The sequence below is a fragment of the Pongo abelii genome, chromosome 6 (assembly GCF_028885655.2).
Source record: "Pongo abelii isolate AG06213 chromosome 6, NHGRI_mPonAbe1-v2.0_pri, whole genome shotgun sequence".
In the NCBI taxonomy this organism is placed as follows: domain Eukaryota; kingdom Metazoa; phylum Chordata; class Mammalia; order Primates; family Hominidae; genus Pongo; species Pongo abelii.
This window is the reverse complement of record NC_071991.2, coordinates 2,980,252-2,995,932: the sequence shown is the minus strand read 5'-3', so window position 1 is coordinate 2,995,932 and position 15,681 is coordinate 2,980,252. Positions and strand designations below refer to the sequence as shown.

Sequence of the window (15,681 nt, the reverse complement as noted above, 5' to 3'; positions counted from 1 at the left end):
GTACATTTAAACGGGGGCTGGAAAAAGGAGCCTTTTGGTGGAGGGAACACAGTGTCCAGAAGGACTCCTCAGGTCAGAGAGGGGCCCATAAACAGAGATGTGGAGACCAGGAGGTGCACGGGGCAGAAGCTGCCCTGCCGCCCCAGAGCGCAAAGCAGGAGAGCACTGGGCTGAGACTGTGGGCGCCTTGCTGAAGATATGGACTTCATCCTGCACGGCAAGGATGAAGCCTCCCCCAGGTGGCTTTGGGGTGGGCAGGAGAGTGAAGAGTGCAGACCCGTGCTTAAGGCCGTTCTCTCTGGACACGGAGGGTAGCGGAGGGAGGCCAAGGCGGGGGGCCCCGTCCAGCTCCCTCACAGCCACATCCGGTGTCTCAACAGCCTTCTTTATCAGAAGGCAGGTGCAAAGGGCCTGGGGCCTGCAGGAAGAAGAGAAAGGGATTGCATCAAAGGGAAGGGACAGGATGCAGTGGCCATGGGGCTTCTTCGCTCCTCATCAGACCTTAATAGGCTGCCCAGTGCCAGGTGCTGGGGGCCCAGGGAAGGACAGCGTATGGTTCCTCCCCACAAGGCATCCACTGATGGGGGTGCATGTATGTTTATCTCTCTGTGCACACAACACGGGCACACACAGCAAGGATGGGAGCAAGGAGGGGACACAGAGAGCAAAGCCGTCAGACGAGGGCTGAGAGGATGTGCACATGGTCCCCAGGCAACCCACGACAGAGCCAGGGGTTGGGGCAGGGACATCAAGGGAGGCTTTACTGAGGAGGTGACAGACTTGGCCCCCAGTTTGTCCTCATCCCCATCAGCCAGCCCTGCTTGTCAGGGAGAGGCAGTCCATGCTGATGGCGGAGAATTGGACAGGAAGACTCATGCCCCAGTTGTCCATTGTTCACAGAAAATGCCAGCCGGGGTCCCCACACCAGTCCTCAGAGACACATGGCATTGTCCAGCTTTGACCCAGGCTTTGCCCAGGGGGTGACCCTCGCTGGGAGCTGGGATATGTTGGCAAACGAGACCCACCCCCGCATCCCCGCCAGGAGCCTACTGTGTGGTGGGGGGAGACGGGAAAAGAAGAGATGGTTTTATGCCTGTGATCCCAGCGCTTTGGGAGGCCAAGGCAGGAGAATTGCTTGAGGCCGGGAGTTCAAGACCAGCCTGGGCAACATAGCAAGACACCGTCTCTATAAAAAATTTAATGAAAAGCAAGAGGAGGTTTTTGAGGGCTCTTTCTCCAGCAGATGCCACAGAGAGGGGAGTGAGCCCCCAAGGGAGAGAAGAGGCCCCAGACCCACCTCGTTAGAAGGAGGTTTGGGATGATGCCAGACAGTCCCATGTACCTATGGGCCATGGGGCTCTGACTTCCCTTTCCCCACCTTTTCTCTCCCTCCCCTCGCTCTCTTCCACCTCAAATGCTCCCCGGCCCCCTTCTCCTTTCTCTGTCTCTCCCACCTCGTCTCCCATGAGGACAGCCAAGGGGCACGAGGAAGAAGGCATGGATGCCAGCCCCAGCTCCTGTGGATCTCTGCCCATCACCAACTCCTTCACCAAGATGGTGAGCTGCAGCCTCTGCCTGACCTATGGGTCCCCTCTGTTGTCTCTCCCTGCAGAACAGTGTCCGGGGCCCCAGCTCATGCCCACCACCCACTCTTCCTCCAGAGCTCATCCCCACCACCCTCTCCCCCTGCAGAACGCCATCCAGGGCCCCAGCTCATCCCCACCACCCTCTCCCCCTGCAGAACGCCATCCAGGGCCCCAGCTCATCCCCACCACCCTCTCCCCCTGCAGAACGCCATCCAGGGCCCCAGCTCATCCCCACCACCCTCTCCCCCTGCAGAACGCCATCCAGGGCCCCAGCTCATCCCCACCACCCTCTCCCCCTGCAGAACGCCATCCAGGGCCCCAGCTCATCCCCACCACCCTCTCCCCCTGCAGAACGCCATCCAGGGCCCCAGCTCATCCCCACCACCCTCTCCCCCTGCAGAACGCCATCCAGGGCCCCAGCTCATCCCCACCACCCTCTCCCCCTGCAGAACGCCATCCAGGGCCCCAGCTCATCCCCACCACCCTCTCCCCCTGCAGAACGCCATCCAGGGCCCCAGCTCATCCCCACCACCCTCTCCCCCTGCAGAACGCCATCCAGGGCCCCAGCTCATCCCCACCACCCTCTCCCCCTGCAGAACGCCATCCAGGGCCCCAGCTCATCCCCACCACCCTCTCCCCCTGCAGAACGCCATCCAGGGCCCCAGCTCATCCCCACCACCCTCTCCCCCTGCAGAACGCCATCCAGGGCCCCAGCTTATCCCCACCACCCTCTCTCCCTCCAGAGTGCCATCCGGAGCCCCAGCTCATCCCCCAACACCCTCTCCTGCTGCAGAGCACCATCCCGGGGCCCCAGCCTCGTCCACCCCACCAGCCCCGACCCACCTCACCTTCCTCCCCAAGTCCCAGCCTCTGAGCAGCGCTGCTGCCTGCTCTGGGCTGCAGCCCCAGCCTCCCTTATGTTTATTTAGAGAGGTTTCCACAGCCTCGCAATGTATTTACACCTTCTTGCCGCCTCCTTTCCCAATTTAACACTTGGTGGGAGGAGGAGCTGGGCCTCCCAGGGGCTGTCGCGCATGGCACAGGCCGTGAAAATTCTGCCGCAACTTCTCAGCCCCTGGCAACTCCTGCAGCCTGGGGAGCGGGCGGCAGGCAGGGCAGGGAGCTGTGAGCAGCTGGAGCCGACGCAGAGCTGAGGCTCAGGGCCCTCTCCCCAGCCCAGAACCCCTATCCGGGCAGAGCCAGGCAGTGTCCCAGCCACTGCATCCAGCACTGCCCACCCCCCACCAGGCAGCAGAAGGCCCAAGATTAGAAATTCTAACCCCAAGGGGAAGCCCTGGGAAGCTTGTCAGCTCAGCTTCCAAAATCGGGCCCTGGGGGAGGCAGAGATTTTATAATGAATGATTCCTGTCTGATGGCTGCCCTGAGTGGCAGAATCCCAGGCTCTTATTAAGAGTGGCTCTGGCCAGGATCCAGCAGGCCTGGTTTCAAAGGTCGCCCTCCAGCAGCTGTGCCGTCCGGGGCACCATTGCCCTCCCCACACCCCAGGCCCACACTGTTCACCATGTTTAGAGCAGGTGCAGCCCGGGGGCCTTGAGCTCAGCCTGTGCACCATGGCGAGGCAGCGCCCCAGTCCCCAAGCCGGCCGGCTCCCACCTGCGTCCTCCCTGTGAGCAGATGTGCTAACAGATGTACTTCAAGCTCGGCGGCTGCGGCCGCTCCGGGCTGAGCACGAGCCTGCTCCAGCCAAGGTCGCCGCTGAGAGCCGGCTCGCTGCCTCCATGCCGCCTGAGTAGCAGGCAGGCACGATTTTGCATTGAATTTAGTCCCTGAGTCTGTAATATTTATGCACCCATAACGTGTGTGTGTCTGTGTCTGAAGCAGCCCCCCCGGAGCCGCAGCAGCATCATGTCAATCACCGCCGAGCCCCCGGGAAACGACTCCATCGTCAGACGCTACAAGGAGGACGCGCCCCATCGCAGGTGGGTGGCAGGTGAGGGAGGACTGGGCGTTTGCCCTGTGCCACCATGCCAAGCCTCCTTACCCTGTCTCTGGGCCAGTCCACGCTTGCTGACCCAGCTGTCCTCGAAGCAACCCTGAAAGGCAGGGTACTGCTCATAGTACAGATGAGGAGGCTGAGGCTCGGAGGAGGGAAGTGGCCTCTCCGGGTTCACCCAGCTGCCTATTCAAAGACAAAACCTATGACCCGTGGCTCCATGCTGCCCAGAAATCAGGTTCCCGGGCCCCACGGCCCCAGGGCTTGGCTTTTTCTGCCAAAGAATAAGAAACTCATGGCTGGGCATGGTGGCTCACACCTGTAATCCCAGCACTTTGGGAGGCCGAAGCGGGTGGATCACCTGAAGTCAGGAGTTCGAGACCAGCCTGACCAATATGGTGAAACTCCATCTCTACTAAAATTACAAAAAATTAGCTGGGCGTGGTGGCATGCGCCTGTAATCCCAGCTACTCGGGAGTCTGAGGCAGGAGAATCGCTTGAATCCGGCAGGTGGAGGTTGCAGTGAGCCGAGATCATGCCCCTGCACTCCAGCCTGGGTGACAGAGCGAGACTCTGTCTCAAAAAAAAAAAGAAACTCGTGAATGGCTTCTCCAATCTCCTCTCCCACCTTCCTTACTTCCTGAAAACCATTAGAGTCCTCACAAGGAGAACCACATTAGATGTATGCCTGGGCGACGGGTGTTTCCAGCCTATCAGGGTTTGGCACGTCACCTACAAAGTCAGAGGTTGTTGGGCAGTTTCCAGAAGGGCAGAGAGCAAGCAGTGGCCTTGGAGGCTGGATCCACACCCCCGGTCCCGCTGGGGCCTGGGTTTGGGCCTCTCAGCATGGCCTTCCCTGGCTGGCTCCAGAGATCAGCAGCAAAGATCTGCACTAGGCCAGGCACACTGGCTCATGCCTGTAATCCCAACACTTTGGGAGGCTGAGGCAGGCGGATCACCTGAGGTCAGCAGTTCAAGACCAGACTGGCCAACATGGCAAAACCCCATCTCTAATAAAAATTTAAAAAATAAAAAATAAAAATAGCTGGGCATGGTGGCATGCACCTGTAATCCTAGCTACTGGGGAGGCTGAGGCAGGAGAATCGCTTGAACCTGGGAGGCAGAGGTTGCAGTGAGCCAAGATCACACCATTGCACTTCAGCCTGGGTGACAGGAGCAAAACTCCATCTCAAAAAAAAAAAAAAAAAAAAAAAAAATCAGACCCACGCCAGCCCCTCCACCAGCAGCTGTGTTGCAGGGACTCCCTCTGGCCAGCCAGGGGCAGGTGTTGAAAGCAGCTTTCAGAAGCCACATGTGGCGTCTGCATCAAAGCACCTGCACCTTGAAGCACTATTGCAAAAACCACATGCAGACAATTGAGAACTCCAGAGCACAGCAAGCTTGCTGTGTCCACTCCGGCTGAGGGGCGCTCAGCTCCCAAACGCATCACACAGGGCAGATGGATCTCTGTCCTGTGCCATGTCGGAGAAGAGTGAGAGAGACATGAACAGCAGGTGGGGCCAGCGGGGCCTCTGTTCACCTGCCCTGGCTTTCCTCCTCCCCTGCTGGAGGAGGCAATCTCCAAGACCTCCGGGCCGCCCACCCTTCCAGGGATCCTCATGCCTCCTCCACCCTTCCTTGTCCCAACCTCCTCCACCCATACCGCCCTCTCAGAAGCAAGGCCGCCTGGAAGCCTGGAACCTTCCAGAAGCTTCTCTCTCCCTCGCCTGCGTGCGCGCGCGCACACACACACACACTCACATGCATGCTTTCCCCGCCCTCCCTTGTGTCTTGCAGCACAGTCGAAGAAGACAATGACAGCGGCGGGTTTGACGCCTTAGATCTGGACGGTACGTGCCTCTCAGATCCGGGAGGGTCCTGGGTAGGACGGGTCACGGAGGGTCACAGGTGGAGGGTCACAGGTCCTTAAGACCTACTATGTGGAGTGGACTCAGAGTCGCTCTTGAACACAAAAGATAAGCCTCTGTCCCCCATTGGGCTTGCGCATGGTGGAGAGATGCCCTGTGAGCTTGTTCTTTATCGTGTAGGTAATGGGGGCCCATCCAGCTGCCATGCAGAGGGCGCGAGCTAGGTCTGGGCTTTTAAAAAGCGTAGCTCTCACGTACTCTAGCCGGGCACCATGGAGGGGCTCGACCTGCGTACCTGATCCAGTTTAATCTCAACAACCGCTCTCAGAAATGCTATTGTTACCCTCATTTTACAGATAAAGAAAGGAGCCTCAGAAACAGGAAAGAACAGGAGGGCAGAGAGTAGGCTGGGAGCAGGGACTTCTCATACGAAATTCATGTGTTGAACTGTTAACCAGCCTCTGCAAAAGGAATACAGCATGCAGATGGAGAGGCCAACATTGGAGGGGCAAGGCCGGGGGGAGAGGCGGACCTTGGAGGTGCAAGGCTGTGGGGAGAGGCAGACCTTGGAGGTGCAAGGCTGTGGGGAGAGGCGGACCTTGGAGGTGCAAGGCTGTGGGGAGAGGCGGACCTTGGAGGTGCAAGGCTGTGGGGAGAGGCGGACCTTGGAGGTGCAAGGCTGTGGGGAGAGGCGGACCTTGGAGGTGCAAGGCTGAGGGGAGAGGCGGACCTTGGAGGTGCAAGGCTGAGGGGAGAGGCGGACCTTGGAGGTGCAAGGCTGAGGGGAGAGGCCGACTTTGGAGGTGCAAGGCTGAGGGGAGAGGCTGACATTGGAAGGGCAAAGCCAGGGAAACAGGTCGACATTGGAGGGGCAAAGCAGGATGGGGAGAAGTAGGGAGGGTGGAGGCGGGCTTGCAGGGTCACCACCTTCAAGCCTGTCTCAGCACCGAGGGAGGGTGGCAGCATCCCCTGGCCCCGACAGAGCTGGCAGCAGGGGAGACTGTGGCTCAGAGTCCTCCGGGTGTGCCCTGCCAGCCCCCTCTCTTCCAGGGCTCCCCCAGCCTTTGCCAGCTAAGGCTGGCAACCAATGAAACGAAAGATGAGTGGTCCTCCTTAATGGGGAAGCATCAGCGCTATCAAGTGTTAAAGAGAGGTTAGCACCTAATCGAGGCTGGGTAATGAGAAGAATTGAAAGAGTTTTGGAAAGGGGAGAGAATCCTGGGCAACCGTCCAAAGTATTTTGCAGTGTCGGGAAAAATTCCGTTTGCAGAGAAGCCTTTGTTATCAGCCCCGAGCAGATTTGCAGTTCCCTCCATCCCAGCCACCCAGAGCTCCGGGCAGTGGGTGTCTTTCCCCCAGGTGTTCCGGGTCCACCTGGGGTGAGAAGATAGGAAGGGGCCTCCTATTGGGGCCAGACCCTCCTTTTCCCGCCCTGTTTCAGGCCCCTGCGGGCCAGGAAAGCTGATGGATGATAGTGAGGCCTTAGGGTCCCAAAACGAAAATCTGGGGGCCCAATTCAAAAACAGAATGAAGCCAGCCGCAGTGCCTCACGCCTGTAATCCCAGCACTCTGAGAGGCCAAGGCAGGTGGATCACTGGAGGCCAGGAGGGGTGACATAGCAAGACCCTGTCTCTACAAAAAAATAATTAATTAGCCAGGCATGGCGGCATGTGCCTGTAGTCCCAGCTCCTTGGAAAGCCAAGACAGGAGGATGGCTTGAGCCCAGAAATTCAAAACCAGCCTGGACAGCACAGTGAGACTCCGTCTCTATAAAAAATTTTTTTTTTTTAATTATCCAGACATAGTGGTGCACAACTGTAGTCTCAGCTACTCCAGAGGCTGAGGCAGGAGGATCACTTGAGCCCAGGAGGTTGAAGCTGCAGTGAGCTCTGATTACACCATCACACTGCAGCCTGGGCAACACAGCAAGACCCTCTCCCCAAAAAAAAAAAAAAAAACTAGAACAAGCAACTGCTAATGGAAAGCCCCCCTTTTCCAGATACAAAAAAAAAAAAAAGAATCTTAAAAACCAGATACCTGATAAGGCTTCCCACTAAGAGGAAGCTCCTGGAGGCTGAAGAACGTCTGCGTTGGAGACATTCAATGCAGGACTCAGCCATCTGCGCCAGGGAACCTCAGAGACCGATCTCCTGGGAGGCTGCCCGGGAAGAGTAGGGAAGGAGGGCTCCGAGCCTGCCCCCAGTGCCGGCACCAGCCCAGCAGGTCCCAGGGCTGTCTCCAGAGCTCCCCGCCACCCCTGGTACTGATGGGCCCTCGTCCCTCTGCAGATGACAGTCACGAACGCTACTCCTTCGGACCCTCCTCTGTTCACTCCTCCTCCTCGTCCCACCAATCCGAGGGCCTGGATGCCTACGACCTGGAGCAGGTCAACCTCATGTTCAGGAAGTTCTCTCTGGAAAGGTACCCCAGTGAAGGGGAAGCCGGGGTTGGGGGGGGGGGATGGGATAAAGACCCCTTCCCCCTCGCTCTCTTGCAAAAGGGACCATTCACATGGGCCTTGTTCTCCTAGAGGCAGAACCAGAATCGTAGCATTCCCGAGTCAGAAATCACTTCCTGGCTGGGCGCTTTGCTCACACCTCTAATCCCGGGACTTTGGGAGGCCAAGACAGGAGGATTGCTTGAGCCCAGGAGTTCCAGACCAGCCTGGGCAACACGCAAGACCCCATCTCTACAAAATAATTTAAACATTAGCCAGACATGGTGGCAGACACCTGTAGTCTCAGCTACTCAGGAGGCTGAGGCAGGAGGATCACTTGAGCCCAGGAGGTTGAGCCTGCAGTGAGCTATGATTGCACCACTGCACTCCAGCCTGGGCGACGGAGCAAGACCCCGTCTCAAAAAAAAGAAATCACTTCTTCTGACCTCCCAAGTGTCCAGGTGCAGAAACCGAGGCCCACAGAGGGAGGGGCTTGCCCAAGGCCATGCAGCACGGCAGAGGCAAAGAAGTGGGACCCAGATACCCAGCAGTCCCCATCCATGACACACTGGAGCCCAGTGGGCCGCGCTCAAGGGGACCCTCCTAACATGGCCATTGTCAGTCCCAGCATGGCTGCTGCAGGCGACAGAGGGTGCCTCAGCTCCTCTCCTCATCTGCATTTCTCGCAGCAGGAGCCACTTGTGAGCTCTCACTTCCCTTAGCCATTAAGGGCCATTCTCGGAGCCAGGACACCCTGGCGCCTGATGACCGCAGGAGGCCATGCCACCGGGGTCCTGGCGCCCACCACCAACCCCCGGTGTGTCCCAGTAGGACTTTTCTCTCTTCAGCCCAGCTGCCTAACTGCCATTCTGTTCCCTGCTGCAGACCCTTCCGGCCTTCGGTCACCTCCGTGGGGCATGTGCGGGGCCCAGGGCCCTCGGTGCAGCACACGACGCTGAACGGCGACAGCCTCACCTCCCAGCTCACCCTGCTGGGAGGCAACGCGCGAGGGAGCTTCGTGCACTCGGTCAAGCCTGGCTCTCTGGCCGAGAAAGCCGGCCTGCGTGAGGGCCACCAGCTGCTCCTGGTGAGGGGCTGGTGGCAAGGGAGGTGGCTGCAACTGTAGTGTCAGTGGTGACATTTAGGAGCCCCTAAGCCTTGCATTCAGCCACGGATCCCCGGGCAGGAGGAGGGAGCTGGAAGGTGGTCAGACCATCGGCACTGTGGGACCCTTCTCTCCCCAGCTCCCCGCTCATGCTTCTGCATCCTGCAAGCTCCCAGGGTGCAGGCAGGAGGCAGGTGCACCCCCCTGAGCAAAATGCTTTTTCCCCTTGTTGGCACTGAGCTAGTCTTTGTTCGGGGAGAGATGGTTTTTTTCCCAATGTACAGAGAGCAGTCTCGCTCCTGCAGCTCTGCTGCCTGTGGAGCCGGGAGGCAAACGCTGTCTCTGCTCTCCAGCTAGAAGGCTGCATCCGAGGTGAGAGGCAGAGTGTCCCGTTGGACACATGCACCAAAGAGGAAGCCCACTGGACCATCCAGAGGTGCAGCGGCCCCGTCACGCTGCACTACAAGGTCAACCACGAAGGTGAGACCTCCCTCCACCGTCCGGAGCGACCCTTGGCCAGGGAGGCAAGTCTCTGACCTGGACAAGCGACCTCGCCGCCTAGAGCCTCTGCTTGCTCATCTGTTCAGTGGAAGGCATGGGCACTTCCTGGTAGCATCACGAGGTGCAGGGGCAGGTCTGGGAGAGCACACAGGGATGGTGACAGCTGTGAGCAGGGCTTTGCTGTCTCGAGCTGGCTCTTTGGCCACGTCTGCATGCACCTGCCCAGGTGTCTCGGGCTGTCCGCTGGATCACAGTGGACACGGCATCCCCAGCCTCAGGCACACCTGTCGGAGCCCCGGCTGGCCCAGCTCAGCCCTCTCTCCCTGGCAAGTGGAAGTTGCCTCCTCTCTCGGGCTTCCCGTCCCTGATGTCTGTAGGCAGCAGCTCTGGGGTCAGTCTCCCCACGGACTGGGCATGGAGAAACAGGTTCCCTGTCAGGTCCTGTTGGGGGATTCCTGGCTTTGTTCAGCGTATCTCAGAAGCCTGCTCACCCACCAAGCCGGGGGCCATAGCAATGGCTACCTGAGCTCTCTGCCTCCTATGAGAACAGAACCTACAAAGAGGACCCTGTTGGAGTGAACTTTCTTTCCCTGGAATTCCAGACTGCAGGACTGTGCTGCTGCACAACTCTGGGGGGCGCTGCTTACATCATATTCTGTGGCACTGCTGGCCAGGGGGCCTAGAGATTTCTCTACCCAGGACCAAGACCACTGAACCACATCCGGGGCCCCAGGATTCTTGCTCTGTGATCCCCCAGCTCCGGGGCAGGCGGGCCTCACCCTCCCTTTTCACAGGGCCCCCAGCATCCTTTGAATGGGATCTCCTCCTTCTCGGCCAAGATTCCTGGGCTGTGAGCTCTGAGCTTTGTTTTCCGCTCTGAACAAGTCTGAGTTCTCGTTCTCACCTCTGGGTTTTTCTACATGATTATCTCTGCAGCTGGATCTTATTTTTAACCGCCAGGGCTCATGAATGTTTCAGCAGAGAATAAATAGCCAGTTTCTCTCTATCCACTCTCCAGAGCCTCCTGCTTGAGCTCCTTCCCGGCAGTGCCCTACCCGTGCAAAGACAATAATGATGCTCTGTCCCTACCTGCAGGACAGGCTTCTCTCCAATTGTGCACCCTGATCTTCCAGCCCAGCAGAAAATCTGTGGGCCTGCAGAATATGACGTGAGCAGCACCCCCCAAGCCCGGAGTTGTGCAGCAGCACAGCCCTGCAAGTCTGGAATTCCAGGGAAAGAAAGTTCCTTCCGGCAGGGTCCTGTGTGCAGGTTCCGTTTTCATAGGAGGCAGAGAACTCAGATAGCGATCACAATGGCCCCTGGCCAGGTGGACGGGCAGGATTCTGAGATGTGCTGGACAAGGCCAAGATCCCCCGGATGGACCTGACAGGGAACCCCTGTTTCTCCATGCACAGTGGGTGGGAACATTCATCAGATAATCCAGCTGGCTGGCACGGCCCTGGAATGTGGGTGTGGACATTCGACAAGCTACTCTGGTTATTAGAACCATTTTAGCTTCCGCAGTATTATACAGCCCTCAGCATGTGGAGCTGATGTGGGGGTTTATATTATGGTTTGATATCATGGTTTATGCCCCGCTCCCTCACAAAGTATTTGCAAAACTTTACTTGGGAGGTTGATGACATTTAAATAAGGTTAAAACAACATGTGCCATGGTCTCTTTGGGAAACCATTTGACAGTATCTTCTAAAGATAGATAGAAGATAGATAGATAGATAGATAATAGAAGATTAGATAGATAGATAGATAGATGATAGAAGATTGAAGATAGAAGATAGATAGAAGACAGAGAGATAGAAGATACATAGGTGGAAGATATATAGATTAGATAGATAGATAGATAGATAGATAGATAGATAGATAGATAGATAGATAATGGATACGTAGATGGATGATGGATGGGTAAGTAGATAGATGATAGATAGAAGATAGATAGATAGATAGATAAATAGATAGATAGATAGATGATAGATAATGGATACATAGATGGATGATGGATGGATAAGTAGATAGATGTTTAGATAGATAGGTAGATAGAGGATAGATAGATAGATACATAGATGATAGATAATGGATATGTAGATGGATGATGGATGGATAAGTAGATAGATGATAGATAGGTAGATAGATAGATAGATAGATAGATAGATAGATAGATATTCTATGACCAAATAATTCCACTTCTGTGTATGTACCCAAAAGAAATGAGCACATATATCCACAGATAGATGATTGATTGACTGATAGATAGATGATTGATAGATGACAGGTAGATAGATAATAGATGAATGGATAGATGATAGATAGATAGATAGATAGATAGATAGATAGATATTCTATGACCAAGTAATTCCGCTTCTGTGTATGTACCCAAGAGAAATGGGCACGCGTATCCATAGATAGACAGATAATAGGTAGAAAGATAATAGATAGATGAATAGATAGATATTCTATGACCAAGTGATTCCACTTCTGTATATATACCCAAGAGAAATGAGCACATATATCCACAGACAGCAGTGTGTATGAATAACTCATAGCAGAGTTGTTCACAATAGCCCAAAACTGCAAACAATGCAAATTGCACATGGGAGAATGGATACATCCACATACCATGGAGTACTATACACCAGTGAAAAAGAGCGCCCTCCAGCTACATTGCAGCATCACAGACAAATCTCACAGGTGTAATGTTGAACAGTGGAAGCTGGAAGTGAAGAGAACATACACTCTTCCACTTATGTGAAGTGGTTCCACTTATGTGAAGTGAGATTCAGCTTATTTATAGCAACGTCGGTTAGGAAGATGGTTCCCCTTAGGAAAGGTACTGACAGAGAGGGTTCTGGTTGTTGCTGCCCACACATATACATTTGTGGAAATTCATTGAACTGAGTACTTAAGAATTTATGCAGTTTACTGTATGCTAGTTGTGCATCAATGAAAAAAATAAAAAACAAGTGCTGTATAATGGTGGGGAAATACGAAGAGTGTCGCGGGAATGCTAGTAAAGGTGATCATTGCAACTTGGCAAAAATTTTAGCTCTGAGCTTCCTGGCAGCCAAGACAAAAAGGGAAACTGGTAAACAACATGGCTACCCTTCATTGGGGAGGTAGAACTTTCCCCTGGCTATGAGCTCTAAGAGCGGCATATTGCACAGGCACATTGGTGGTGAGGAAAGCTGCTCTAGGAGCTGCTCTGATGGTTGGGAGACCCCATACCAATAGACAGATGGTGCATCTTTCCCTCCGCAGGGTACCGGAAGCTGGTGAAGGACATGGAGGACGGCCTGATCACATCGGGGGACTCGTTCTACATCCGGCTGAACCTGAACATCTCCAGCCAGCTGGACGCCTGCACCATGTCCCTGAAGTGTGACGATGTTGTGCACGTCCGTGACACCATGTACCAGGACAGGCACGAGTGGCTGTGTGCGCGGGTCGACCCTTTCACAGACCATGACCTGGATATGGGCACCATACCCAGCTACAGCCGGTGAGGCCAGAACCAGGGCGGGGCCTCCGTTTCCCTGAGTCTAAGAAGGACCAGGCAGGGGGCTGCGGATGCCACGAACATCAGCAGAGGGGCTTATAGAGAAGCCCAGGCCAAAGAAGGCCACTGCTTTCCCTGTTTCACAGCGAGGTCCCCCAGGCCTTCCTCCTCCAGGAAGCCCTTCCTGCCTCCTCAGGGATGTTTCTCTCAACCTTCACTAGAATCCTGTAGAATCCTCTTCCATCTGGTAGTGAGCAGACCACTCAATTCTATGCTGTCTCGCTGGGTTCACTAGTCATTTCTTTTCCGTGGACCACATCCCGACAACAACGTTGTCATTATAACAGCACTAGCCCCCAAGGACTGAGCACAGGTAGTGTGTCAGGCACACAGCAGGCATCCGGAAGCATCTGTAAGACTGTAACACTACACATCCATACCACAGCATCTATAAGACCATAACACCACACCTCAGGGCAGTCCTCGAAGGCAAGGATCATCACACCAGATTTACAGACGAGGAGACCGTGGCTCAGAGGGGTTCAGCCACTTTGCTGCAGCCCCACAGCGAGCCAGTGCTGGAGGTGGGATCCAAACACAGACACAAGGAGCCACATCTTCTCCCCAGGTGCCCCCTGGGCTCAGAGTGCACACCAGCCACAGGGCCATCCCTACGCAGAGTCGGACACGCGCCCCACCCATGCTGGTGAGGTGCTGCGGCCCCGCTGTCTTCCCAGTGCTTGGCCCTTGAATTTCAGCCCCTGAGGCTCCTCTCTTCACTCCCCAGAGCCCAGCAGCTCCTCCTGGTCAAACTGCAGCGCCTGATGCACCGGGGCAGCCGGGAGGAGGTGGACGGCACCCACCACACCCTGCGGACACTCCGGGTAGGTCTGCCAAGCACCCTGTGGGGGCAGCAGGGACAGGGACCTCACCAGCTTCAAACCTAACTCCCGGGTCTTTTTTAGAGGCAGTAACAAATGCAATCCATCTGTGCTGGGATGATGAATTCTAGGGGACTTGGTTCCTTGGTTCCTTAGGAATGAGATGCTGCCTGTAGAAGAAGCCCCATCCTCTCATACCCTCCCACAGGTCCTGACTTTCCAGGACAAGGGGTTGGCGTCTGGCCGGGCACAGTGGCGCATGCCTGTAATCCCAGCACTTTGGGAGACCAAGGTGGGCAGATTACTTGAGGTCAGGAGTTCAAGACCGGCATGGCCAACATGGTGAAACCTTGTCTCTACTAAAAATACAAAAATTAGCTGGGTATGATGGTGTGCCTGTAATCTCAGTTTCTCGGGAGGCTGAGGCAGGAGAATCGCTTGAACGTGGGAGGCAGAGGTTGCAGTGAGCCAAGATCGTGCCACTGCACTCCAGCCTACGTGACAGAGCAAGACCCTGTCTCAAAACAAAAACAAGGCTGGGCGCGGTGGCTCACGCCTGTAATGCCAGCACTTTGGGAGGCAGAGGTGGGAGGATCATGAGGTCAAGAGATCAAGACCATCCTGGCCAACATGGTGAAACCCCGTCGCTACTAAAAATACAAAAATTAGCTGGATATGGTGGTGCGCCTGTAATCCCAGCTACTCAGGAGGCTGAGGCAGGAGAATCGCTTGAACCTGGGAGGCAGAAGTTGCAGTGAGCTGAGATCATGCCACTGCACTCCAGCCTGGCAACAGAGCAAGGCTCTGCCTCAAAAAAAAAGAGGATGAGCCTAGGTTTCTGGCTCCAGCAGGACTGCAGGCCTTTGCTCTACCATCCCTGGTCTCTGTTGAAGCAAATCACCTCTCTCCCAAGTCTCCAGGACTCCTCTCCTCTACCCCGCCTGCCCCTGCCTGCCCTCGCCCCTTGCCTGCAGCCTTTTGATTTCCCTAAGGAAGCGTTAGCACGGAGGGGACTTGAGGACAGGTCTCCGGTTCTCACCAGCATCATTGTGTTCTCACCTCCTGCCAAGCCCAGCAGGGCCTGACTGATTGATAAATTCATTTCAGAACACCCTGCAGCCGGAAGAAGCGCTTTCAACAAGCGACCCCCGGGTCAGCCCCCGTCTCTCGCGAGCAAGCTTCCTTTTTGGCCAGCTCCTTCAGGTAAGGCTCTCCGGAGCGCCTACCAACCTTTCAATCATATTCTGCTGTGGCCCTGCCCTGTCCCCACTGAGAAGAGACACCCGAATCAAAATAACCATGCTTTGTGTTTGTACACTACTTGCAACTCTTCACAGTGCCTCACATCTCCCGTTCCGTTTTATCCTGTCAGTGACAGGTGGGTAGACAGTCTCTGTGCCTGCGGGAAGCAAATCCCACTTTCATAAAAGATTGAGGAATCTTATGGTGAAAAGAAACTGAAGTTAGCTGTTCAGATACTAGTAGAAAGATCAGAAGCAGTGTATCAGGAGATGAAAACAAACATCCTGCATATCCAGGCCAGATCAGGTCCTCATTAATTGAGCATTCAACTTATCTGAGCATCCCGGCAGCCAAGGAAAAAAGGGAACCCAGCAGAGTCTTTTAATCTTATCTGTCTTGGGAAACATTTTAGCTATCAAGACCAGAAAAGACTTTTCCCTTCTGCTTAATTCTAAAAGGGATTTTTTTTTTTTTTACATGGATCATTATACAAAGAACATTGACTAGCATCATGTGTGGTATCTTCAGAAATGGTTTCTCATAAACGCAGAAACACTCTTTGGGATCATTTCTTGTATCGCCCGTGGACAAAAGCC

The 15,681-nt window shown here is 55.3% G+C and overlaps 1 protein-coding gene across 2 annotated transcripts in view; it reads left to right on the top strand.

Moving 5' to 3' along the window:
• The window catches only part of CARD11 (caspase recruitment domain family member 11), a 139,518-nt gene that overhangs the window by 113,156 nt on the left and 10,681 nt on the right, over positions 1–15,681 (top strand). Inside the window, exons 12-20 of one of the 2 annotated variants that reach the window (XM_024241311.2) lie at positions 1,475–1,557; positions 3,426–3,526; positions 5,338–5,390; positions 7,697–7,829; positions 8,731–8,932; positions 9,304–9,430; positions 12,725–12,965; positions 13,750–13,846; positions 14,951–15,046. In XM_024241311.2, the coding sequence (XP_024097079.1) occupies positions 1,475–1,557; positions 3,426–3,526; positions 5,338–5,390; positions 7,697–7,829; positions 8,731–8,932; positions 9,304–9,430; positions 12,725–12,965; positions 13,750–13,846; positions 14,951–15,046 (1,133 nt within the window). The remainder of the gene's footprint in view (positions 1–1,474; positions 1,558–3,425; positions 3,527–5,337; positions 5,391–7,696; positions 7,830–8,730; positions 8,933–9,303; positions 9,431–12,724; positions 12,966–13,749; positions 13,847–14,950; positions 15,047–15,681) is intronic. The other variant, XM_054545735.2, reaches the window with a different exon arrangement.